Raw genomic sequence first — 27,264 nt, forward strand, 5'->3', positions numbered from 1 at the left:
CAAGCATGCTTTTACATCAGTGCCATAGACTGAATGCTGCTTTACAGCTCAGGGTGATTGATGACCCAACAGACTTCAAGACAATTAGCTAGTGGACTTTCCCCCCATTGCTGGGTATTGTGTGTGGTACCCATCTGTCACATGGTATGAGTTTAATTTGTCATTCAACCAGCAACGTCTCAGCATAATTAAGTCTTCAGTTAGGCTAAACAATTCACCCAAATTCAGCTCTCCCTGTGCAATTTCTTTAAATCACTCCTATAGTTAGGCTATTTTATTTTTATTTTTTGTATAGTAAGATATATTGTTTTCGGATATCATCATTTCTAGCTTTTGTGTGTGTTTCTGTCTTCATTTCTTTCTCTAGAGCTTACAGAAAGAACATTTTGTTGACAGTACTGCTGCATGATATAGGCTAGTTGTGCATTTGATAAACTTTAGCTTGATTTGATTTAGCCTAATATAAGAATAAAATGCCTAGTTTTCTCATGTTTTGTAATTATTTATTTATGTTTTCATTTTGTACTGCATCCACCTTATTTTTCAACGCGGAAGTAAATTATAGCCTATTTAAATGTGCGAGACTTCCGATTCGTTAGCCGCGAAATAACGAGAAGAATTTAACAGTACGGTAAAGTGTGGTAAAACTTTTTGCGCAGTGCGTTTATAAGTAATACAATACATTACATAATTAATACAATACATTAAAATAATATGGTAAGAAATACCAGTTTGCGATATCAAGCAGCATAACGCGCTGTTTTGTACAGCTAAAAATAGCCTGGAAGCAATGACAAATGGCCGCTCTTACGTGAAAAATAAGGTTGATAGCATAGATAAAAGGTGGGAGAATGAGAAAACTGAGATCTCTGAAGAAACCGCATTAGTTTTTAAATCCCATATACTTTTAGAATTCACACTATATTTGATCATGATAACTAGTCTAACTAGCTATAGGACATTAGCAAGTAAAAAAAAATCAAAACAGTGACAGTTTCGTTATAATTGTTTTTTTTTGGTTTTTTTGATGTCACAAGTTGAGACAGTAGTTTGGAAGCATGTTAGTAGATATAAAATATCTCATATCATCAAAAACGAGCAATATAGCTACAAATTTATGTGAAAGTGGACATGTGGCCAAAATGTATTGAATGCGTTTGTGTGTGAGAGAGACATTCTGTTTTGTTTTGATAAACACACAAGGGACCCTTTCTGTGTATTCCATCTGCCATTGACGCCCAGGGGACTCAGAGAGGAGGCGTGAATCCGGAAGAGTTATAACGTACCTCAATAAAGGATTTGTCAAAAGTGTAGCAAACGGCCTTGAGCTAAAAAAAAAAAAAGCTTTATCCTCCAAATCCATGGCCCAAATCTTTACCCCTTTTTGTCCAAAAAAATTCATCAGCTCAATAGGTATCACAGCAGAACTTATTAAACGCATATATGCATTTTTCAGTCAATGAACTTTCACTGTTGTTAGTTTCACTCAAAACACCCTTGTTCACATTACTTAAAAAACTCATTTAACTACATGAACATAATTTAACTGTGTTGTTTCTACTAAAAATGAGTATTGTCAGCTTTACTTAGTAAGTGTTTGTTCAGTCAACTTAACATTGCTGAGTGAAACGCACAAATTAATGTTGACATAACTAACTGGGCAGTGGATCTGTAGTTCCCAGCATGCTTTGCAAGGGACTGCATTAGGAGAGTAAATTTAGGGATTAAAGTGTTATTTTATGTGTTTTCAGTAAAGGGAAAGATGTTGTTAGTTTATGTTAGTGTTTAATGTTCAGTTATATTGGACATTTAGAGGAGTTTCTGTAATGTTTTTGAATTTTGAGGTTACCATTATGCAAAAGTGTGTTGCCTGTGTTTAGGCTGTGAGCAGGCATGTTTAGGATGCAATTTCTGCTCTCAATTCAATTGAGTTTGTTCAATGAGTTATTTTTTTTTTTTTGAGTGCTTTTTGTAGAGAAAATAGTTAATTTAATAAGGTAAATTAAGTCAATAAATGTGTTCACCTTACGTAATAAACATAACATTATTAAGTAAACTGCACATATAAATATTATGTAACAGTGACATTCAAATGATTTATGTATTTACTCAAAGAAATTTTGTCAGCTTTACTTGAAATTCTTTTGTTCATACAACTAAATTGTTATTTGTACAAATTACTCAATATAGTTGCGTGGAACCACTTGACACTTCTTTTTTAAGTAAACCCAACAATAAATTTTTTTGAGTGTATTATGCCGGTTGTTGGCCATGTTGAAGTCGTGACCACTGAGATATCCTGTGAGGAAAGGCCAGAATGGCTGTTTTTTTTTCAAATGGTCAATTTTACTTGCTATTGATGAGAATGGGGGAAAAAAAACACATTACCAGCATACATTCTTCATTTTAAATAATTTGATCATATTCACTGTCTGCTGACAGTTTTCATGAAAACTGTTTGTCTGTGTGCTATACATTCAGGTGGAATATGTTAAGCCATATACCTGCACGCATATCAATTTGTTTATTGCGCTAATTAAACAGATGCTCGTTTCATGCATAACATTAATTTGGTGGTCAAAATGATCCTGTTTACCTGTGCTAATGACAAAACTCACTGACGAAGAATAGGGGGAAAAGAGAAAAACAATACTGTATCAATGAAAAGTGATATAGGCAGCAACATCATCTGATTAAAAAAATGACTTGTGACCTTCACCTGATAACCTTTTGGAATAACATAAAAATTAAAAAAATAAACTCTGTAATGATTACTGAAAGGAATAAATAGATGGGAATGACTGAAAAAATGTCCTTAGTAAACCTGTTATTTTAGTGCATGTCAGAAACATTTTGGAGGGATAATAATGTGAAAACATGTTCATAAATAGCAAGGTCTGATCTTTTGCTGTAAACTCTGAAAAAAGTGTCTGATTGGAGTAATTTCATATACGAAGACTCCTTTCGCACTGTTTTCGTGAACAGAATCTGTAAAACTGTCCATACTTTCTTACAAACATGTTCTTAATAAAGTCGGTAAAGAATTAAAATATCGTCTATGTATTTAACAACAAAACTTTTACATGTAAAAATCTACAGTCACTATTTTAATATCAATAGCAAAATGACAACATATAAAAATGTTTACAGAAAAACAAATACATTTAGATAACAATACCAAATAATAGCAAATACAATTATGGTTCCTTATATTAGTCATTAACCTAAAAATATAACTTATATAGTTTTTGTCATTAAATAAGTCAATATATGAGGTAATCAGTTCATAAAACTAAACCTAAATAAACATTTTCTGTTGCTCTAAATGAAAATCCTGATATATATACTTTTAAAAGCACAATTTCAGTTTAGGGATGTGTATCTATCAGTATATGGTAAAAAATAAAAAAGTGTTGACACAATTGACATTCCTTTTACTGGCATCTACTGCTGTGAAAGTCTATTGAGAGCACATGGCCAAAAATGTGTAACAGTCTCATGTTCTCAAATTATAGCTCTTTTGGCGTTTTGTTGGTGGAAGAACCTTTAAGTAACACCATCCCTTTGGCAACCTCCTCACGATCAGAGGCGAACGGTGTGCATAGAGTGGAGATCTCTTAGGAAGGTTCCCAAAAGTGTTTTGAATATGTCCTTGTTGTCTTTAATCTCTTGAAGGTTTTCTTCATCAGAAGATTAGACAACTGTATCCTTTTTATTCAGTACATTGGTGTCAGTCCAGTTCTGGCCACTGGCTGTAAAGCTTAGGATTGGGAAAGACTCATCCTCTACATTGGAGGAACCACAAGGCCTGTCATTGCTGGAAAATATAAAAGAAAGTTATTCCATTATGACAGTAACATGTAGCTATATCAAGTAGATGATTCAATAAACAATTCATACACTATGCCTATATCTCCACAGTTCCTATATACTTTTTGGCGTGTTCGCACTGTAGGAACTGGGAACAATTTAGCTCCTTTATGGGGGGACTAAATTAAGTAGTAGGGTAAAGAATCTTTATATTTAAGAGTGTTCCTTGGAAAGTTAGAAAGCAGATCTGTGAAATTGGTTTCAAACAGTAGTTATACCTCTAAAGCTGGTGCCTCCTGAAGTTTGGCAAACAGGTGACGGCGAACCCTGTGGTCTCAGGACCGGAGCAAAGGCACTTTTTTGTTTGGTAGAGGATGGGAAAGATGAGAAGGGCAAGAGGGAGGATGAGGAACTGGAGCCTGGTACAGTGGGGCTAGATGGCATGACTGGAAAAAAAAAAGGTGTTTTGATTTTACCAACATTTTATCTGATTGTCTAAATTCACTGTATTTCCAGCAGGAGGATTATTAAAAATGATAAATCCTATTCATAAAAAAGGTGAAAAGGGACAACAAAACTGAAACTCACTAGCATAAGGAGAGCTGTTTGGGGAGGCACTGTTAAAGCCAGGTGACCCTGAAACCCCCAGACTGTTCATGGGCACTGCCCCGTAACTCATGCCCCCATTGGATCCATAACCTGACTGCTGCGGGGTCGATGCTGATGGGTAGCCACGTGGTGACAAACTGCGAGTGTATCCTTGAATAAAAGCCAGAGGAATCACAATACTTTACTCAGTTAATCAACAAACAATACCAGCAAAAAATATGAGGATGTTTGGGGCAAATTATTAGGGAAATAAATGAAAAGAAAAAAACTGCTAATTTGTTTATTCCTATGTGCACTGTGTGGGGGTAACGCATTACAACAGGTTTTTGAAAATGGGTTTTTGTGGGAATGTTTAGTACTGCGCCCAAACAAAATCTTACTGAAATCTCTTTTCTTTTTTTTCTTTTTTTTGAGATATCAATGTCAAATTTGGAACACAACTTGTTTAGATTTATGGCTTTGATTTTCTCACTGATTTAGAATAAAACATGTTTTGGAAAATATTTATTTCATATATAAATTGAAAATAGTATTTTTGTACATTTTTCATAACAATACTTCTATAACTTTTTTAAATTCACTTAAAAAAAAAAAAAAATTCACTTCAATAATAATCTGCCAAATGCCTTCTATAAAAAGAGGCCAAACTAGTCTGTGCTCCAAAACTTTTAAGATTTTTGTCAGTGTCAGACGGAAATTTCATTTTCATGGATTAACTACTTCATAAATGTAATTTAGTACCATAAAATCCTCTAAAAATACAAAATATTAAATAAAAAAACATTATCAAACTAAAATATAGTACGTTCATTTAATTGAAATAGAAAAATGCTACGCGAGTAGCACCAGAGAGCAGTGTTGCCAAGTCTGCGGTTTTCCCGCGGAATTGGGCTACATTTACACTGTTGCCGTGGGTTGCTTTCCATGTCCGCGGGTTGAAGTGACCCCAAATAACACGATATTTAGCCCTTGGAATGCAAATTTTATCAGGGGAACTCCGTTCAAAATGTGGATTTTACCCCCCGGAATGCAATTTTTACTGTGGGACCCCCCCCTAACCCCCAGTTTTGAGTAGCAATTGGGCGGGTTTTGTTGTGAAAACCTGGCAACCCTGCCAGAGGGTTAAATAAAGACTGAAAGAGTTTAATGGTGGTGACGTTGAAGTCGAGCGACTGTGGAGTAGTTCGTTTTTTATTATTTCTGACAATTGTATTTAGGCTTCAGAACTCATAAAAGTTGAGTTCATTAGTTAAAATTATCGTAGCATAAACTTTTGTTGATCACAGAGCTTTTTTTTTTTTTGCAATAATTAAAAAGCAAGTGAACAAATCCTATTGAGTTTTTGTCGAGGGGAACCAGGGTAATGCTAACTTCGGGGTTGGCTTACAAAAATACGTCATCATTGCAGCGCTCTATAAATGTGCTTACTGACATCTGTAACACTGAACAAGACTGAATCTATGGTAATTGTCTTCAGGTCCTAACCTTGGCTACTGGTTTGCCCAGGTTCTCCGATGCTTACACCCAGCTGGGAGGGATAAGAGCTGAGGCCCATGACACTGCCATGGACCGGGGAGCTTGGCATGGCCTGCAGCTGACTGTGAGGTCGTGGCACGCTGTACAGAGCCTCGGCTATGTCTGCAGCCCGTTTCAGCAACATGTCCTGCAACAACAGAATAGAAAAGCTGTGATTCAGTGCAATACACAACAACAACAACAAAAAACCCATTGGGTGACATCACTTGTGTTAAGCAATTACATTTCTCTCAATATGAACAGGAGACAGACAAATCAATTCAGCTTACAGCCACTCATCACATACAGTGTGGTCCAACATCTGAGATCTAATATTCAACAGTATTATTGATTTGACTGCACTGGATGAGAACTGAACTGAGCTGGACGATGGCATCATGTTTTCTGCAGAACTAATTTATAGATTAAATGAACTAATTTAATAATTGATGATCTTTACAATGGAACTGAATCAACACTGAACTGACTTCAGATGAACAACGACACCATTTTCTTTTAGAGCTGCTGCCAAAATAAACAGTTAGCATCATTGAATCTGTATTGTATAAAGTGCTATATAAATAAAGGACAAATAAACAAACAAAAACACTGGTACACTGCCAATAGTTCCAATTTACTGACCCCAAAAGGGTCTTCATCAGGTTAATCAAACACAAAAAATTTGATTTATTAATTAAAACCTTGTCTATGTTGGCATAAAGATCTTTAAAAACAAGGATTGCTCAGCAGGAGCTGCATTTGATATCAGGAACAACACTGAACACTTTACGGAAGTATATTATTCTGTATTCAGTAAGGTATATAGGAATTGATCAAGTTAGAGGAGGGAACATACACATCTCTTACTTGTCTTCAGCAGACTTATCTTATAGCTGAATTAAACTTGTTTCATAATGAATGGACTTTACAGTTATTGAACTGAATTGAGCTGAATAATGACACTATTATACAGCTGCTTTACAGCAGAATTTAAACTCGTCTCATATTTGATGAAGTTTGCATATGAAAGCTTGTTTCTGCCACGGAATAAAACAAATTAAAACATAATTGCGACTATTTCTCTCGCAATTCTGACTTTTTTCCTCACAATTGCGAGTTTAGCTCTCGCAATTTTGACTTTTTTTCTCAGAACTGTGAGATATAACCTTGCAATTGAGAGTAATAAAGTCAGAATTGTGAGATATAAACTTGCAATTGAGAGTAATAAAGTCAAAATTGAGGGATATAAACTTGCAATTGCATTAAAAAGTCGCAATTACCTTTTCTATTTTGTATTCAGTGGCGGAAACAAGCTTCCATATTCGCATCATTGATGGAGACTCACTATATTTAAATTTTGCAAACACTGACCCCAAAAGGCCTGAACCAGGATTACGATACAAAATAATGTTTTGTGATTTTATGTTTATCAATAAAGACAGATGGAATGGAATGTTGGATTGTATGGACTGAAAGCACTTTAACAATTTGAACTGTTGTCATACGCAGTTGATGTAGTAAACGCAGGGCAGGCCTTCCGTGTTTACGTCCGAACGCCGCCGGTTCAAATTGTTGAAAAAAGTCGTTATTTTTGTTTTGTTTTTGCGCGCAAAAATATTCTCGTCGCTTCGTAACATTAATGTTGAACCACTGCAGTCATGCTGACTATTTTAATGATGTCTTTACTGCCTTTCTGGACCTCAAAAGGTACAATACCGTTGCTGCCTGTGTGGTTCAGAAACCCTCGGATTTCATCAAAAATATCTTAATCTGTGTTCTGAAGATGAACGAAGGTCTTACGGGTGTGGAACGACATGAGGGTGAGTAATTAATGACAGAAATTTCATTTTTGCTGGATAATATGGATCTTGACATAATATAGATGGATTTCTGAAAATTTTCAGTTCCATTTTTACCCAAATTGTTACGCTGATAATGTAATTTGAAACAAAATAGAAGCATGTTCACTAGTGATCGCAGGCATTTGGACCCCAATGTATGTGTTCAACACTCAATATTTGCTTCCCATGTATCTACCACATATATTTACTGCAATTCAGTGGTTACCTGATTGCTGGTGGTATTTCCGTAGAGTGATTCAACAACATCTGCAGCTCTTTTAAGTAACATTTCCTAAAATACAGAAGATCAGTACCAGAGAGAGAAGATAAATATGATATCTGTGGGTCTGTTTTGCGTGTACTTAATAAGTGTTAATGGTTATATGGGTACACCAGTATTTACCAACCTTTGCCAATTTGTCGGGGTCACCAGGATGTCGAGGGATCAGCTTTTGAAGTCTCTGGAAGCCGTAGTCAATAGTCGGCTCATTCAGCGCTAGAGATAATCATACTTAGTGAGAATCCATTATTTACATTAAAACACCCTCCACATATCTGAATAAATCCCATAGTATGTAGATAATAAAAAGGAATCAGGTAAGGTATTTATGTATGAACCCATAACCACTCTAGTCCTAAGTGATATTATAAGTCAAAAATTGTTAAAGGTGAAGTTTGTAATTTCTTCTTCATTAGTGGCACCATTTAGAATTGCAAACGATTGTAGTTACACTTTATTTCGATGGTCCACTTTAGACATTCTACTAACTTTGCAACTACATGTCAACTTATACTAACCCTAACCTAACAGTCTTCTAATACTCTAATAACTGCTATGTAGTTGCAAAGTTACTTGAGATTGTGGACAGTGTTACCACGATTGTTTCCAAACAGGTTTCCTAAACACTCCAACTCCCATACTACCATATTCCATTGTCCAGCCAAACAGGCAGTTTTACACAAAACTTTTATTGGATAAGCCAGAAGATGACATGTTGGGTCACTCATATAAATCTGGCAATGTATTGTTTTTCTGAAAGTTACAAAGATCCACAGTGCTTCCGCTCTTGGGGAAGTCAACCTACAAATGACTTATGGTTATCTTTGCACTTCAAATGTAGAAAGTAGTTTAACACAGTGGTTCCCAACCCTGTCCTTGACTTCCAAACACTGCACATTTTTGCTGCTTCACAATTCACATACTATCATATTAGTGTGTCTCAAATTGTAGTATGTTGAAATGAGTATTCCAAAGAAACCCTGGATGGTCTACTTTTTCCAGTTAGAATCCAAAGTGCAGATCTGTGCGCACTATAATGGCTAATATTGCCCACAACGCATTGCACGTTAGACGAGGATTCGATTAGAACTACAAACACAAATAAAAAGTGTTAAAAAACTACAAATATGGCAGATGTACAAGAACGACGGTTAAAGGGATAGTTCATCCAAAAAAGAAAATTCTGTCATCATTTACTCACCCTCAAGTTTTTCTAAACCTATATGAGTTTTTTTTTTGTTTTGTTGAACACAAAAGAAGAAGAACCAAATGTTCTCTGGTCCCCATTGCCTTCCATAGTATTTTTTCCCCCATACTATGGAAGTCAATGGGGACCAGCAACTTTTTGGTTACCAACGTTCTTCAAAATATCTTCTTGAAAGTATGTACTTTCTTCACAAAAACAGTAACTACTTTTTAATCTTTGTATAAGTAGATGAATTGGGACGCAGCACTTGTATGTCTCCCTTATCAAGCACACCTGATTCAGATCATCAGCTCATTAGTAGAGACTCCAAGACCTGAAATGGGTGCATCAGACAAAGGAGTCATGCAAAATGTGCAGCGATAGGGACTCCAGGAACAAGGTTGGGAACCACTGGTTTAACATACACTTGTCTTTAAATTTGCAATTCTGCATGAGTGTGGATGTCTGGGTATGTATTTACCTGTATAAATGAAGCGCCCTGGAGCTCCTTTACAGAACTGCTTGGATTTGTAAGACAGCGTAACTTCTACAACCCCTGGAATGTGTCGAGGAGGAGTCTGAACTCGGATTGCATGAGGAGTGATTAACTGCATGAATAATGACAGAAAAAAAGGTTGTTACAGATTTTTGGTACTCAATCCTTGAGTCAAAATATTACAAAAGCTTTCCTCATTAGACGTCAAAGTTTGCTTCACTATACATCTATATACCTCGCTCCACACTAGCATGCTCCCGAACACCACTTGCAGACCGTCAAAGAAGTTTTCCCCAATCACAATGACCATCGCCCCGCCTGTAGTCCAGCCTTCACTAGGGCTGATGGCTTTGATACAGGGAGTAGCTGCAGTGGAGAGAGAATGAAAAGGGCATTAAAGACGCAAGATTATTACGCCAGGTCTAATAAACGTCCTAATTGACCATATACAGTTGCAAGAAAAAGTATGTGAACCACTTGCAGAATCTGTGAAAATGTGCAAAATTTTAACAAAATAAGAGAGATCATACAAAATGCATGTTATTTTTTATTTAGTACTGTCCTGAGTAAGATATTTTACATAAAGATGTTTACATATAATCCATAAGACAAAAAAATAGCTGTATTTATTAAAATGACCCAGTTCAAAAGTTTGTGAACCCTTGATTCTTAATATTGTGTGTGGTTACCTGGATGATACACGACTGTTTTTTTGTTTTGTGATGGTTGTTCATGAGTCTCTTGTTTGTTCTGAGCAGTTAAACTGAGCTCTGTTCTTCAGATAAAATCTCCAGGTCCCAAAAATTCTTCAGTTTTCCACCATCTTTTGCATATTTGAGCCCTTTACAACAGTGACTGAATGATTTTGAGATCCATCTTTTCACATGGAGGACAACTGAGGGACTCAAACACAACTATTAAAAAAGGTTCAAACATTCACTGATGCTTCAGAAGGAAATACGATGCATTAAGAGCCGGGGGGTGAAAACTTTTGAACAGGATGAAGAGGTCCAAATTTTTCTTGTTTCACTTGAATATCATTTTTTTTTCATTTATTACTGCCCTTCAGAAGCAACAGAAGATACTTGAATGTTTCCCGGAAGACAAATTAAATACAATTTACCTTGATCTTCAAATTCCAAATGTTTTCACCCCCTGTCTATTAATGCATCATGTTTTTTTCTGGAGCATCAGTGAATGTTTGAACCTTTTTTAATAGTTGTGTTTGAGTCCCTCAGTTGTCCTCAGTGTGAAAAGACGGATCTCAAAATCATTCAGTCACTGTTGTAAAGGGCTCAAATATGCAAAAAATGCTGGAAAACTGAAGAATTTTTGGGACCTGGAGATTTTTTCTGAAGAACAGAGCTCAGTTTAACTGCTCAGAACAAACAAGAGACTCATGAACAACCATCACAAAACAAAAAAACAGTCGTAGATCATCCAGGTAACCACACACAGTATTAAGAATCAATGGTTCACATACGTCTTGTGGATTATATGTAAACATCTTTTATGTAAAATATCTTACTCAGGACAGTACTAAATAAAAAATAACATGCATTTTGTATTATCTCCCTTATTTTGTTAAAATTATTAACATTTTCACAGATTTTGCAAGTGGTTCACATACTTTTTCTTGCAACTGTAGATACTCTGTCTTGCAACAGTATATAAGTAGCATATTTAGAGCTCCCTTTCTGACTTTATGGTTAAAGGGTTAGTTCACCCAAAAAAAAATGAAAATTCTGTCATTAATTACTCACCCTTATGTCGTTCCACACCCGTAAGACCTTCGTTCATCTTCAGAACACAAATTAAGATCTTTTTAATGAAATCTGAGAGCTTTCTGTAAAGCTTTTCATTAAAAAGATCTTAGTTTGTGTTCCGAAGATGAACAAAAGTCTTATGGGTGTGGAACGACATGAGGGTGAGTAATTAATGACAGAATTTTAATTTTTGGTTGAACTAACCCTTTAAAATCTTCCTCCCCATGCTTTTTTCAATGGCATTTCTTCTAAATCTCACCGTATTCCATGCTAGTCTCCACCGTCTCGTTTGAATCCATTCTGCGAGAGCGACGTCCGTGTTTGGAGTTGTTATGCACAAACATGTTATCAGAAATGGCTAGTACAGGACCATCCACACTGACTGTGGTGGACAGAACCACCTGTTTGGGATGCAAAGAAAGAGATATTGATAACAAAAACAGTTTGATTGAGGAGATTATGTAGTTCATAAAAAACCTTCATGCCAATTAAAAAAAAATGTGATTTATCTCAAAATATGATCAATAATATCCTTGCAATGTTATCTTTAGAAACTGCTACTGCTGCTGATTTAAAATCCATAGTTTTAGCACTTGTCGAATCATTTTGTCATAAAGAGCACAACACAAATAACAGCCAAAGAGTGTAAGAAAAAAATGTGATAATTACAGAATATCCCTCTCTTTATTGTTGAAATTATTTGTTCTTTTCCTTCTCTTCCTTTTCTAAGTTCTCCTGTAATCTTCTCCCTATAATCTACATTTTTACTGCTTTTTTCAATTTTTCCTTTAGATTTGTTTCTGTCTCTGTTCTCTTGCTTATCTCTAGACAACAGTATTCAAACCTCAGTCTTACTTATAAATTATGGAGTGAATCCTATGTGCTCGCAGCCATTCAAACTGAGCCAAAAATCCAATGTTAATTGGGTTTCAAACCAAATACTTATGTGGTTTAGATACAGAAATGTTCACCAGATGACTTGAAAAGCTATATTTGGAAAGAAGGAATTGTTCTGTGAGTGGAAGCGCATCTGTATAGAAAATAAAAATCATTTTTATTCTAAAGACTTTTTTAAAGGTCAAAATCCTTTTAGGGCTGAAGTTAATGTTGATATATCATGCAGCCCCAGTGCAAAAAAGATTGTAGTGTTGAAGATGAGAAAACAACATGATGACACATAAGAGGAATAGACATGAGGGATGCTGCTTCAAAAAAATTTCTCACTCCAAAAAAAAAAAAGAAAAAAAAAAGGGTAAAACAAATGCACAAAAATTAATAAGGAAGGACAGCAGGGAAATGAAGAGTGAGGGATGAAATGTCAGATAGCAGCTCCAGTAGTGAAAGACAAGTGGGAGGAAGTGAAGCAGGAGGGTCCCCAGTGAGCACTTCCTGGGTCACAGAGCCTGACCTGCCCCATCTGGAGCCCATCACTCAAATCTTGACAACTTCCTGAAGCACCTCGCCTGATTTCCTGATGATCCCTGCTTCTGCTACTTTCCTGATTTTTCTCATGAGATATTAAACTCACAATCTCAGTTTATCCACCATTACACTGCAAACAAAACCTATTCTTAAATCAGTAAATTTGTCTTATATATGTTCCAGTAGAAATATCCTTAAAACATGATAAATGTACCTGAGAAGGAAATTGCATACAATTTTTAAAGAATGTGTTCTTCGATTTGCAGACTTTTGTCAATTGCTTTTTTTTTTTTTTTTTGCTTGTGTTGAGTTAAATCTTAAATTCAACATACAATCTCTGTCAAATCCTAATACTGCATCTTGTAATGTATATATCTTGCTTTAAGGATGTTTGAATATTTTTACTGGAAATAAAACAAAGATTAAGAATATGATTTTTCGTAGTGTAGAGAAAAGAATAAACTTGGCAAAAAGGTATAAATTCACTGTGGCTGTTCTGCCTTAAAGACAGCAAAACATTTCTGCATTTTGTAAATATTTTTTTCACATATAAATGATCCATACCTGAAATCTCCTCATGTCTCGGGGGTTCCCTGCTGTTTTCAGACAATTTTGATTGCACTTTAGGAAAAACTTCAAGAAAAATCTGTGGGAAACAAAAGGAAACCAGGTTGTAAACAAGCTAGACTTTTACTGTAGATGGAGAGGGAGAGACTTCAATCCCAGAAATGAGTTGTTTAGCAATAATGGCCTACTTCTAGTAGCTTTCTTATAATTAAATAAATAAAAAATAGGTGTATCCACTTTTAAAAGAGAGGAGAAAACTCTTCCCATATGTTTTGTTGTTGACAACAGTCATAAATACTTTCAGTTCAAAGTATGTACGACCAGTAGAAGCAGCCAAAATATGCAGATGCCAACATGAACTGCTTGACATGGCCTGATTGTCAAAAAAACAAAACAAAACAATAATAAACTATGAAACAAACTACATTGAACATTCATTTGCAGTTAGGATAAACATGGTTCATGTTTTGTGTGCTAAATTATTGACTGCCAAGTACCCAGATAAATTCAAGAGACATTTAGAAATCAAATACTTAATCATTTTGGATATTGTTGGGCCTGTGATACATTTTCTATGATACATATTTTGTACTGCAATGTAAAGTGAGCATAAAGTCCTTAATCAAAACTAATTCTCCACTCTACCATCCCACACTCTGTGAACTGTTCGTTTTTGTACAGTTGACAGAAGAAGAATAGTTAGGGTTTGTATTCTAGGGTTAGAAATACAGAAAAATACAGGTTTTATACTTCTTTTTGGAACTTATTGATCGTATAGGCCTCACTGATCTGGGCTGACGCACCTTTAGGTTTGTTTTTGTTTTTTTAGGTGAATAAGCTTGAGTGAACTTTTTATGGGGTGCATCAGCTCAAATCAATAGACTGTAAAAATGCTGGGTTAAAAACAACCCAAGTTTGGTTGAAAATGGACAAACCCAGCAACTGGGTTGTTTTGACACAGTGATTGGGTTAAATGTTTACCCAACCTGCTGGGTAGTTTTATTTAACTATTGTTTAAAAATGACTGTATTGCTTGCTTAAAATGAACCCAAAATATTTCGGAAATTAACATTTATAAATATGTTTAATAAATGAACATTTATTAATAAGTTTAATGAATAATAATTAAACAATAAACATTTATTAAATTGCTTATTAATAAATGTTTACCTTTTGATTATTATTGTTGCCTCTAGTGATTATGTGTCTAATTTATAATTTCCAACCTATTTTGGGTTCAATTTAAGCCAGCCCTCTGGCCCTCTTCGTTTAGGAGTCACACTTGCCTTCTTTACGGTCAAAAGTGACTAAAGCCTTTAAAAGCCTTTTTTATTTTTCAGGAAAACCAATGTAATATGTTTTTGTTCAATAATATTTTTTGATTATTATATAAAATTTTGAGGGTATTCTATGATACTATGCAATATTTATACATTTTTTATTAGCTATTTTTCCCCATTGAAAATAATACACAATTTTTTTCTAATATATTTTTAAATTATTTTTCAATTAAAGCAGTATTCCATGTTAAAATAGAGACAAGGCATTTAAAATCAATTTTTTTTAGGGTAGATTAGTGCCATTTGGTGGGAGTAAAAAAAGAAAAACTGCAATGCCATGTTGTAACCACTAGATTCCTATAGAGCTCTATATAAAGTGGCTTATAAATTCTCTAGTGGTTTTTAGACACAAATACTTATTTTTATTAAGTTTTGCATTTGGATTTATACTTAGACATTCTCAAAGACTACTTTTTGTCAAGGTTTTTTTTTTTTTTTAAATGTTGATTTGAAGTGTCGGTTTTTGCATTAATTTTACTATAGTCAAACCTGAACACAGAGGAGGGCATTTTGTCACAAATAACATCAAAAGTCAATAAAAATATAACAAAAATGAACAGGTATGTTTTATTACAGCTTAATAAATCTGGGTCTGATCTGATTTCAACCTCTTATTTGAGTTTTGGCTCAATTTTACCATATTGTTACAGCCAAACCGGTTCATTTGTGTGTGTATAATGGTGTGTTGTGTGTGTGTGTGTGTGTGTGTGTGTGTGTGTGTGTGTGTGTCTGTGAAAGTGTGTGAGTGTGTGTTTGAGTGGGTGTTTCTGTTTTGTACTCTCAATGTTTTTGTGTGTAACCTCTTTCTTGCTGTTAATTTTTTTAGTGCTTTGTGGCTGAATTATTGATATTATTTTACACATTTGCATAAACTTGCTCTGTGTTATAGTCATGCTAGTTCATATATATGTGTGTGTGGGGAGGGGGGTGGGGGGTTGGGTGTGTCTATTTTGCACTTTTTACATTTTAGATTGTCACCCCTTCATTGCTGTACACTTTTGTTCTGCACAGTGTCTGATTTGTAGTTTGTACCAACAAAAGATTCTCTGAGTTGTTCGTATTTCCCATTCATTTCCTATGTCAGTCATTTTTGACCGCAAAGAAGGTAAGTGTGACTATTTTTTTTACGACCCTTTAACATGTCTGAATCATGTCCTTGATTTTTTTGTGTGTTCAATTGCTAATGCGACAAAAGTCACCAAGTGTTATCTCATTCTGATGAAGCTACGATTTTTAACATTTCAAAATATAAAATTTTTCAGTCAAAAATGACCGAAGAGGGCCAGTTGGGTTAAATAAAACTACCCAGCAGGTTGGGAAAACATTTAACCCGATCGCTGGGTTAAAACAACCCAATCGCTGGGTTTGTCCATTTTCAACCGTTTTTAACCCAGCATTTTTAGAATGTATGATCAATCAGATCCCAAAAGAAATACAAAACCTGTGCTCATTGAAAGAAAACAAGTTGAAAAAAAGATTTGTCTAATATTTGGTAATAACGTAGCATAACAGAGATTTATGGGCTATTTTTTGTAGGCTGGTCATTTTTGACCCTAAAAAAAAAAGAATAACAAAAATGATCAGTAAATGTTTTGGGAAGTTGTTATGAGCTAAGTCATTCAGTTTTAGTCCAATGCGATAACATTAACTTGCATTTTTGGGAAAAAGAATATCCTCTCCGTGTAAAAATGACCAAAAAATGAGGGTTAAATCTCCCAAAAAGCCAAAATCCAAAACAAAGACATCATGGGTCTAAATGACAAATTTGTTATCTGTGAGATGAACATTTGTCCAGAGGTGTAAATTACTAATTGCACTTCATTCCTATATTTAAACTTATTAAGACCTTCAAAATACAAAGAAACATATTTCACAGTCATCATGAAGCAGATTTATTCTCTTAATTTGCTATTGTTGCTGACTGGAAAATAATTTGACACAGAACCCATCTTTTCCCTTAAGTACTCTTTTGCCTCTTGCATGCATGTAAAATTTCATTCTATCGATTTGACCAGGCTGGTCTCTATACGGGAAGAACTTGGGCGCAACTATATGATCACTCATTTATAACTGTTTTATAAGGAATATCAGACTACAAAAAATAGGGCTCCAGCAATTTTGCTGCATGTACCCCAAAAAACGTGGATACAGTTGAAATTACTGACCAACTAGTTGCCTAAAGTTTTACCATTTGATCTGGACTTTTTATGAAAGGACACCCCATAAACGCTGCATCTGAACCACTATCTGTGCCAACCCTGTCCCTCTTTCTTATCGTATCTTACAACACACTCTTGCGTGCTGTTTAATGCCCGACCCAAGCTCCGCGTACCATTCTTTTCACTTTAACTATAATAAACTTGTTAGTCCTTCATGATATCATAGAGCACAGCTGCAAGCAGGCAAATGAAAGCACATCGGCCAAGCTCACATTAACATGCATTAGTCACTCCCCCACCCACTTAGCATGCAAATCTCTAAGCCTCGCTGCCTTGCACCTTCTGCCATGTATCCATTCACTGCATCATAATTAGACCCATCTTGCATAATTAATTAGGACTCCTGGAAAACCTTGCAACTTCAGCACAGCACCCCTCCATCTCTGTTGTGTCATAAGGAAAAGTTTATTAATAACAATGCAAGTTTTGCACTGCTGTGATATTTTGATTTACTGGAGTAAGGTCTTCACAGTGGGCCAATGATTTATATATTTGGGACTGATATGATTCAAAATAATACTTCAATATTTCAACATTAACTCTTATTCATTGTCATAAGTAGTTTTTTATAAAATTGTTCCATATATAAAAAAATGTATACTGGGCAAATATATAGTTACAGTTTAAAATAATTTAAAATAACTGTTTTCAATGTGAATATATTGTAAAATGTAATTTATTCCTGGGATGCAAAGCTGAATTTTCAGCATCTTCACTCCAGTCTTCAGTGTCACATGATCCTTCAGAAATCATATCGTTATTTACTGATTATGAAACATTTCTGTTTATTATCAGTGTTGAAAGCAGTTGTGCTGATTCATATTTGTGTGGAAACTGTGTTTTTTTAAGGATACTTTGATGAATATAAAGTTCAAAAGAACAGCATTTATTTGAAATAGAAATCTTTTGTAACATTATTAAAGTCATTAACGTCACTTTTGATCAATTTAATCATATCCTTGCCGGATAAAAGTATTCATTTCATACCCTAAACTTTGCAATAGTAGCATATCACAGTTTCCAAAAAAATATTAAGCTGCAAAAACTGTTTTCTCGAGCACCAAATCAGCATATTTGAAAATTTTCCGAAAAATCATGTGACAATGAAAACTGGAGTAATGATGCTAAAAACTCAGCTTTGCATTACAAGAATAAATTACATTTTAAAATACATTCAAATAGAAAACAGTTATGGTAATAATATTTCACAATATTACTGTATTTACTGGATTTTTGATCAAATAAATGCAGCCTTGGTGAGCAGAAGAAACTTTATTCAAAAACATTAAATTATCTTAATGATCCCAAACTTTTAGTATGATTTTTTTTACAAAACCAAACCTAATAATTTTTTATTATTAATCAGAAGAATATTTAATGTTTCAAATTATTACATTAGATCAGAGAATAAAGAAAAAGCAGCCAAGTTAATGAGTTAATGAGTTAATGTCCAGACGAAGCTAAAATATTGGATAGTTTTGATTGGTTTAACATTTTTGGTCACCTATAAGTACAGTAATTTTATACTTAATTGGTGGAAGTTACTATTATTTTACTAATTCTAAAATGTAGATGAAGTAACATTAAAGCATAAGTATAAGTATTTCCAAATGTTAACTAAATGTGAAACATGAATCATCCTGCGATTTCTTTATAAGATGTGGATTAACTCAAAGAATAAGCTGTTATCTTGATGGTTGTAAGTTGGTATTATTACACTTTAGAGTATATTTGAAATATTTATAATTTGAATGGCAAGTAATACCCATTACCACAGACAGAAACAAAGGATGAGAAAGAGACTGTTGATATGCAACCATCACTCATCAGTATTTCCCCTTGTCCATCTCACCTCCCTCCCATTTCGTCTTAGAAAAACAAAACAGTGTCATGACATAGAGGGAGTGGGGGAAGGAAAATTAGGAAACCAGATGTGCAGCATCGAAACACTGACATGCTGAAAAGTTTCGGCAGCCATACATCAACGACTGTATACCACATGTGTGTGAGTACAGAGATTCAGTTTTACATCACAACAACATTACATTCAACCCGAATCAAGACAACATCATTTAAGATTTGAACCAACTGTTCATTAGAGATGAAGAATCAGATCGACGTACTGATATTCTACATATTAGATTCATCATCGGCAAATAAGCTACTAAAACAACAAAAACAAAAATCCCAGTAAAATCTCGTGTTGAATCGTGTTGTAGGTGAGGATTGTGGGGGAAGCCTCTGAGGGGTTTTGGGTAGCAGAGGTTAGCTAGAGCCGGTCATAAATACTCTGGGCTCCCAGAATCCCTTGGCAGACTTTGGGGCCAGACTGGTCGCAGGGTTAACAGGGCACGTTCCCAACCTCTGACCCCACTAACAGGGCACACATACAGGCTCTAAAAATCAATACCTCCATCACCACATACCACACCAAGACCTTTCACACTTGCTCCCACAACTAAGGAAAATAAAAGCAACCAACCAACACCTTGTTTCAGGACTCTTGCCTTTTCTGAGGCAAAAACTTTATTTTTTTATATATATATTTTTTATTTTCTTTTTTTTTTCTTTTCAGACAGTTACCAACTGCTCTAAATATAGAGATTTATTAGTCCACTTTAGACATTCTACTAACTATAAGTAACTTTGCAGTTACATGTCAACTCAGGCTCTGTTTCCACCTGGTATTAAGATGCGTTTTGGTCGATCGGATCACAAGTAGATGAGGGAGACACATTCCCATTTACACCTGGTGTTTTAAACCATCTCTTTTGTAGGGCTGGGCGATACAGCTAAAAAAAAATTCACGATATAATGTTTCATATTGATCGGTATTGATAATTATTGAAAAAAATGTAGTAGAAAAAAATGTTTGAATTTAACCAATGCATTTCTAATTAAGGCAAACAACAAATAATTTTTAAAACAAAGCTAAATAAAATGTAAACAAATCTTTCTTATATTTTATATGAAGATTAAATAAATAAGTGTTAAAGAAACATAGAGCTGCACAATTCTGGATAAATTGAGAATTTTTTTTTTTGTTTCAATCCGAGATCACAATTCTGAATGTCAACTAAACTAAATAACGTAATTTACTAGAAGTTCTGACAAAATATTAATTGCTGCAGTCTTTTTTAAAATTTTAAATATATTTGAATTAATTATTTTAAAAAAATCTGTTTGAATGTATGATTCAGTGACTCTTGTTTCATTACTGGATGAATCAGTGTATTTGAAGAATCTGTTGAATGAAGATTCAACGTCAAATACATTTTTTAACAGTCACTTGTCGCCACCTGGTGGTAAAACAATGTAATCGATAAATGCGTCATTTTCAGCGCGTTCAAGTTTCTTTCAAAAGCTGATTTGCTCTATTTTGATCGATAATATATACATTAGTATTTATATCTGAACTATAAACTTTTATCTCAGTACTTCTGTGATAATTTGAATATTTGTAACACAGAAATAAAGATACTGTGTGGTTGAAAACACTGTTTGTGCAGCTGTTAAAGGGTTAGTTCACCCAAAAATGAAAATTCTGTCATTTATTACTCACCCTCGTGCCGTTTTACACCCGTAAGACCTTCGCTGATCTTCGGAACACAAATTGAGATATTTTTGTTTAAATCCGATGGCTCCGTGAGGCCTACATTTGGAGCAATGACATTTCCTCTCTCAAGATCCATAAAGTTACTAAAAACATATTTAAATCAGTTCATGTGAGTACAGTGGTTCAATATTAATATTATAAAGCGACGAGAATATTTTTCGTGCGCCAAAAAAACAAAAAACAAAATAACGACTTATTTAGTGATGGCCGATTTCAAAACACTGTTTCAGGAAGATTCGGAGCGTTATGAATCAGCGTGTCGAATCATGATTCGGATCGCGTGTCAAACCGCCAAACTGCTGAAATCACGTGACTTTGGCGCTCCGAACCGCTGATTCAACACGCTGATTCATAATGCTTTGAATCTTCCTGAAGCAGTGTTTTGAAATCGGCCATCACTAAATAATTCCCTTTTTTTTTTTCTTTTTTTTTTTTTTTGGCGCACCAAAAATATTCTCGTTGCTTTATAATATTAATATTGAACCACTGTACTCACATAAACTGATTTAAATATGTTTTTAGTACCTTTATGGATCTTGAGAGAGGAAATGTCATTGCTGGCTATGTAGGCCTTACGGAGCCATCGGATTTCAACAAAAATATCTCAATTTGCGTTCTGAAGATTAATGAAGGTCTTACGGGTCTGGAATGGCATGAGGGTGAGTAATAAATGACAGAATTTTAATTTTTGGGTGAACTAACCCTTTAATACCGACATGACAACTGCTTTCTCAAGACGAACTTTGAAGTAGATCAACTGTAAGGAAACCATGAAACTGCTGATATGTCCTTTTTTATTCACAATCTCCTCGTCACCGGCAGGTACAGCACTCGTTTTCATGTGTTTGTGTGTTCTGATCTCACGTGCTGATTGCGCATCTGAACTCCACAGCAACTTGTTTGCGTGTCACTCGTAGCGCGTCTGTTTGTGATCCAGGGACGGAGCGAGCTTGAGAGTTGTTCATGCAACCGAACTTCATGTCTGTTTACATTTTAATGCATTTAAGTGAAACAATATCGAGAGTTATATGGAACATTTTTTCTATCGTTATCGAATAAGACGTACCGTCGATAAATATCGATACCGTTTTATCGTCCAGACCTACTCTTTTCATAATGTTTACTTAATGTGCTTTCCATAATGTTTACGCATTAGGTCAGTAGGCGAAGAGTAGGCGTCTTTTGTGTCATTTCGAACACATTCGACCACATGAGCGTTTACACTACGAAATCAATCCGGTTGAATGCGTTTTCGACTACCTCTGGAAGTGGTCGAAAGTGGACAAGCTCAAAATGTTTTAGACCTGTTTACACCTGTATTTAGCATTGTCCGCTTGTGATCCGATCGACCAAAATGCATTTTATTACCAGGTGGAAACTGGGCCTAAAACATTTTGAGCTTGTCCACTTTCTTTGTTGGCCGAAGACCCAAGTTTGGTTTGAAGATGAAAAAATTCAAACGAATTTCATATTTGCCATCTCTTTTGCTTTAATGATAGCATGCACTCCAGCTGGGATGGACGTAAGATGTGCAAATCCTGTGGATCCACACTTTCCCATCATATCCTGAGAATATTCCAAAAAGCATGTTTTTTGCTTCAACTGCAGCAAGGAAGTCTGACTTTTTATATATCAGAGTATGTAGTCATGTCACAGATTTGCTTATTTGTTAAGTGACTAAGAAACTGCAAAATATTTTTATTTATTTAACATTATAACAGTTTTTTTGTTTTTTTAGTCATTATGGTCCTAATCTGTAGTAACTCTCTACTTACCAGCTACTTAGTTGACTCACTTTCTTAGCACTTTTCTGAGCATTTTCTCCTCACTTGTTGTCCTCCTTATTCCTTATTTTACAGTTAGTTTCTTTTCTTATATATGGTTTCTGTAAAGCACTTTGTAAACACAGTAGACATTCATCTGTTTCAGTCACGTGACTTTTTCGGTCATCCACCATATTTTATGACCATTATTGAGGCAACGTAAAATGGCAGTGAATACAAAAACACATGAAGAGAGATACCAAGAAAAAAATGTTGATCACTAGATTTGATCCATACGAAGTCCCAGAAATCATTATTACAGATCTCAACATACCTATTATATATTTTATCTGTCAAGTCTGCCAATATAAGCAGACTCTTGCATATATATATATATAGATAGATAGATAGACTGAAACTCTTTACATTTAGGTCCCATTAGTTACCTTTAGTTATTAAATGCAACTGTTCAATGTTAGTTCATGTTAACTCAGGTCCAATATATATATATATATATATATGTGTGTGTGATGGTAAAGATGATAATGATGTTTGTTTATATTTAATGTTCAGTGCTTCCCTGAGTATGTTTATTTAAGCGCAGATTTATTTAACCAATGCAGAAACAAATAAGCAAAGAAAAAAAGACATTTCTGCACAAGCCTTCATCTTTGTAGGGAAACAAAGGCAGGATAATCTGCATGAATACAAGAGTGGCAGATAGGAGAAGAGAAGGAAAAGATGTCTGCTTAATTAGCCAGTAATGATGGGATCTGACAAACAACATCTGTTTCCAAATTGGGAGTGTGTGTGTGTGTGTGTGTGTGTGTGTGTGTGTGTGTGTGTGTGTGTGTGTGTGTGTGGGAGGGGGTAGAATGGAGGATGCCAGCACTCACGTTACTGAATGTCTCAAACAGAACAGCTTGATGTGAGTTTTGAGAAAAAAAAACTGAAAGGAGAAGCATGCAGCTTGCAAGAAGAAAAAAAATACAAAGAAAAATAAGTGCCTGAAAAAAAGCATACTTTTGTAAGGCACTGTATTTTTGCCCCACAGATATTAGAGAAAATGCTTAATTAGCAACCAAGTCATATTGAGACATTTTAGAAATGCCAGTTTGCTGAAATTAACCCTCCGTCTGATGGTTAAATTGATATGCTGTCATGTTTGGGGTTGTGTGTATGCGTGTGTGTGTGTGTGTGTGTGTAGGCACTGGTGCTTGACTGTCTTAAATTTCACTAATGAGTTAATGATGCCCCCTGGTGCTAGCCTGGCCCCTCTGTTTGTTTGTGTGTGTGTCTGCTTGCCAGTAATCTGGAGGAGATCCAGAAGATCTCATCCTCCTTGGCTAATTCCATATGCCGCAACATAATCCCACTTTCTCCACAGTAATAAGTTCCTCCTTTTTGTGTATACAGCAGGATTAAGGATATATTCATCAGGACAGATGCCCTGAATTAGCCTACAGTACTGATCTCATATCATAGATGTGCATTTATGAGAGATCAGATAATGTCGACTCCTATGTCTATGAATATGTGTGTGATGAATCTGTCAGGACTCGGGTCAGAGTTGATAGGGCCATTGACAGCTTCCCAGCAGGCCTGCTGTGAGCCCTGTCAGTCTCTACTCCTCCTTCCTCCCATTTCCCTCCCTGCCCTCGCTCTCCCCACACTTCTGTCTGCATGTGTACACATTTGCTATGGATTAGTCATGGACATCATATTTTAGCACCATAGGCAGCACTGTTCCTCACAGCGGTGACAGGAATCACCTTTCCAAATCATGCCCGATCAATTGAATGTAAAGCAGATGGACTCCAATCAAAGTGCAGAAACCTCAAACTTCAAAGATGATCCAGGGATGCAAACAAGTTTTTGAAAGTTATTTAAAGCATTTTGGTTAGACCTTATGATCTGATCTATTGAGATTTTAAAGAGTTAGTTCACCCAAAAATGATATTTCTGTCATTAATTACTCACCCTGATGTTGTTCCACACCGTTAAGACCTTCGTTCATCTTCGGAACACAAATTAAGATATTTTTGATGAAATTCGAAAGCTTTCTGACCCCCCATAGACTGCAACGTTAAGGTAGTAAAGACATCGTTAAAATAGTCCATGTGACTCCAGCCGGCGTTCTGACGGAGAACATGGAAGTGCTGCACTGTGTTTACTGCATGAACAGTGTAGGAGACTGACATGGAAGAGAAGAAATTGGTCAATAAAGTCATTATTTTTGTTTGTTTTTTGCACACAAAAATTATTCTCGTCACTTCATAACATTAAGGTTGAACCGCTGTAGTCACGTGGACTATTTTAACGATGTATTTATTACCTTTCTGGACCTTGAAAGTGGTAATTGCTTTGGAGTTTCATCAAAAATAATTTGTGTTCCGAAGATGAACAAAGGTCTTACAGATTTGGAACGACATGAGGGTGAGTAATTAATGACAGAATTTTCATTTTAACCCTTTAACCCTTTAAGTTGTACTTTGTACCCCTCTGTATTTTATTTTGGTTATGGGTATTTGTTTTATCTGTTGTTTTTATCTTTTTGATTGTAATAACTTCGTCATTTCATGATCCTGGGCAGATCTTGGGCTTAGTGTATAGTTGTTTTAAAATATAATTAAAAAAGGACTCACAAAAACAAATAATTTAGAGTATTTTAACATAAGTTTGCAATATAACAAAAAGTGAAAAAATGAAGGGACTTGAATAAGGCACTGTATATGGCAACCCGATCTCATGGCAATTCGTAAGTATTTTACGAGGTGGCTAATTCGTACGAATTTGTATGACCTCACTTGTACGAATTAGAACGTTTTTTGCTAAATCGTACGTATTTTACAAGTTGCCAAATTCGTACGAATTACCTACCCCTAACCCCACCCCTAAACCTACCCGTCACTGGGGTTTAGACAAATCATATGAATTTGTATGAGTGAGGTCGTACGAATTCATACAAATTAGCCAAGAACTGCGGTTATTTTTTGTTCTGCCTTCTCTTCACTTGTCTTGTAGTTCTCACTCTTAGTTGGTGATGTTGCTGAACATTTTCCTTCAGGATCAGTTAATTGTCTTTCTCTCTATTGATCCAATAGTTTTGCACTCCCCTGGGTTTGATTAGCAAAGTGAGAGGGGACAGATGGTACCACTGTGATTTTTTTTTTTTTCCAGAGCACTCACTGCAGATAGAACTAAGGATGCGAATAAAATGCTATGTCAGACCAGTCTTTAAAACAACAGCCCCAAGTTTGTCGATGCTTGTTTTCGAGTGCACGTCCTCAAATGGCTAAATTTGAGAATACAATAACCAGTGGTCCAAAGTTTGTTGCTATTGTTGTTGCTTTCTGGCATTTTTTAATTTATAAATCCTGAAATCAGGATTTCATTCACTCAAAGGTAACATTAGTCTAAACATTAGTAGGAGGACCTGTATTTATTACCACAACCAAATTCTGTGTAGATATTACAAACTACTCATTTATTAGCAACGTTTTCAGCAATCACCAAGACAACATTTGGAAACAGATTTGATAGTTACGATAAAAGACAAACAAATACACAAGCATACCAATCCATCAGCATTGTTCTTTTGGTAGCCTTACTCTATTGATAAGATTATACCATATTGATTATTTTGTTTGTTTTAACCTATATAGATTGAAAACACACAAAGCCCACCATGGGATTGATCCCTATTCAACCCTGTCCTTCTTTTCAATAGTTCTTTTTCAACCCCCACTAGTCGTATGCATCCATTTATTGAACCTGTGTGGTACTGACCTGCTGAGTCTCAAGCTGTTACTCCATACAGCTGTACATTTACTACAAAGGTTATATAAAGATATATATACCAGGACTTTCAGAAACCTTTCTTTACCTATGAAGCCATACATAATTAGTGCTTCTACTTTGCCAAACTTTTCCTAACCCGATTTAGGCATGTTTTGCATAACACTAAAAACAACTGATAATAAATTGACACTTATGACATAACGAAGCCTCGTTTGCTGAAATCACGTGACTTTGGCAGTTTGATACACGCTCCGAACCACTGATTCGAAACAAAAAATTAGTAAAGCTTCGAAGCTTCATGAAGCAGTGTTTTGAAATCGCCCATCACTAGATATTGTTGAATAAAGTCGTTATTTTGTTTTTTTAGAGCACAAAAAGTATTCTCATCGCTTCATAACATTATTTTTTAACCACTGTAGTCACATGAACTGTTTTAAATATGTCTTTAGTAGCTTTCTGAGCGTTTGAAAGTGTTAATTATCTTGCTGTCAATGAAGCCTACACTGAACCATCGGATTTGATCAAAAATATCTTAATTTGTGTTCTGAAGATGAAAGAAGGTCTTACGGGTGTGGAACGACATGAGGGTGAGTAATTAATGACAGAATTTTCATTTTTGGGTGAACTAACCCTTTAACTAATCCCTTTTTACAATAAAAAATGTACTTAATTTATATATTGTTTTTATAAATGATGATGATAGCACCAGATGTCCCTGATTGGTTTTGTCAGAGTTACCTCTTTCTAGGAACGAATATGTAAATCAAGTATAGATCAGCGGTACACACACACGGCTCGTTGTCAACATATGCCAACCAAAATGTTCATGAACATATTATCCCTATGAGACACTTTTAAAACAGTAGCTTTCATCCACAAGATTAAAGTATGTGGCCAGAGCACATGGGTGGTATTGATCCGTCATGGATTGTTGGATTGACTAAGTTGGTCTTTCAATCAATATGCACAAGCACATGATAAGAGATACAATCATATAAACAAACTACAACACAAACTAATGAAGGTTTTAAAG

The 27,264-nt window shown here is 35.2% G+C and overlaps 1 protein-coding gene across 6 annotated transcripts in view; it reads right to left on the reverse strand.

Moving 5' to 3' along the window:
- Positions 1–3,094: 3,094 nt before the first annotated feature.
- The window catches only part of ebf2 (EBF transcription factor 2), a 33,609-nt gene continuing 9,439 nt past the window's right edge, over positions 3,095–27,264 (reverse strand). For 3 of the 6 annotated variants that reach the window (XM_051895658.1, XM_051895660.1, XM_051895656.1), the window contains 10 exons: positions 13,490–13,571; positions 11,763–11,904; positions 9,973–10,103; positions 9,723–9,849; positions 8,183–8,271; positions 8,002–8,067; positions 5,905–6,082; positions 4,399–4,569; positions 4,089–4,256; positions 3,095–3,817 (listed from right to left, as the gene is read on the reverse strand). In XM_051895658.1, coding sequence (XP_051751618.1) covers positions 3,786–3,817; positions 4,089–4,256; positions 4,399–4,569; positions 5,905–6,082; positions 8,002–8,067; positions 8,183–8,271; positions 9,723–9,849; positions 9,973–10,103; positions 11,763–11,904; positions 13,490–13,571 — 1,186 coding nt within the window. In that variant the 3' untranslated portion in view covers positions 3,095–3,785. Of the gene's footprint in view, positions 3,818–4,088; positions 4,257–4,398; positions 4,570–5,904; positions 6,083–8,001; positions 8,068–8,182; positions 8,272–9,722; positions 9,850–9,972; positions 10,108–11,762; positions 11,905–13,489; positions 13,572–27,264 lie in introns of all 6 variants that reach the window. The other 3 variants (XM_051895659.1, XM_051895661.1, XM_051895662.1) reach the window with 3 other exon arrangements.

This window comes from Ctenopharyngodon idella, chromosome 5, assembly GCF_019924925.1.
Source record: "Ctenopharyngodon idella isolate HZGC_01 chromosome 5, HZGC01, whole genome shotgun sequence".
NCBI lineage: Eukaryota > Metazoa > Chordata > Actinopteri > Cypriniformes > Xenocyprididae > Ctenopharyngodon > Ctenopharyngodon idella.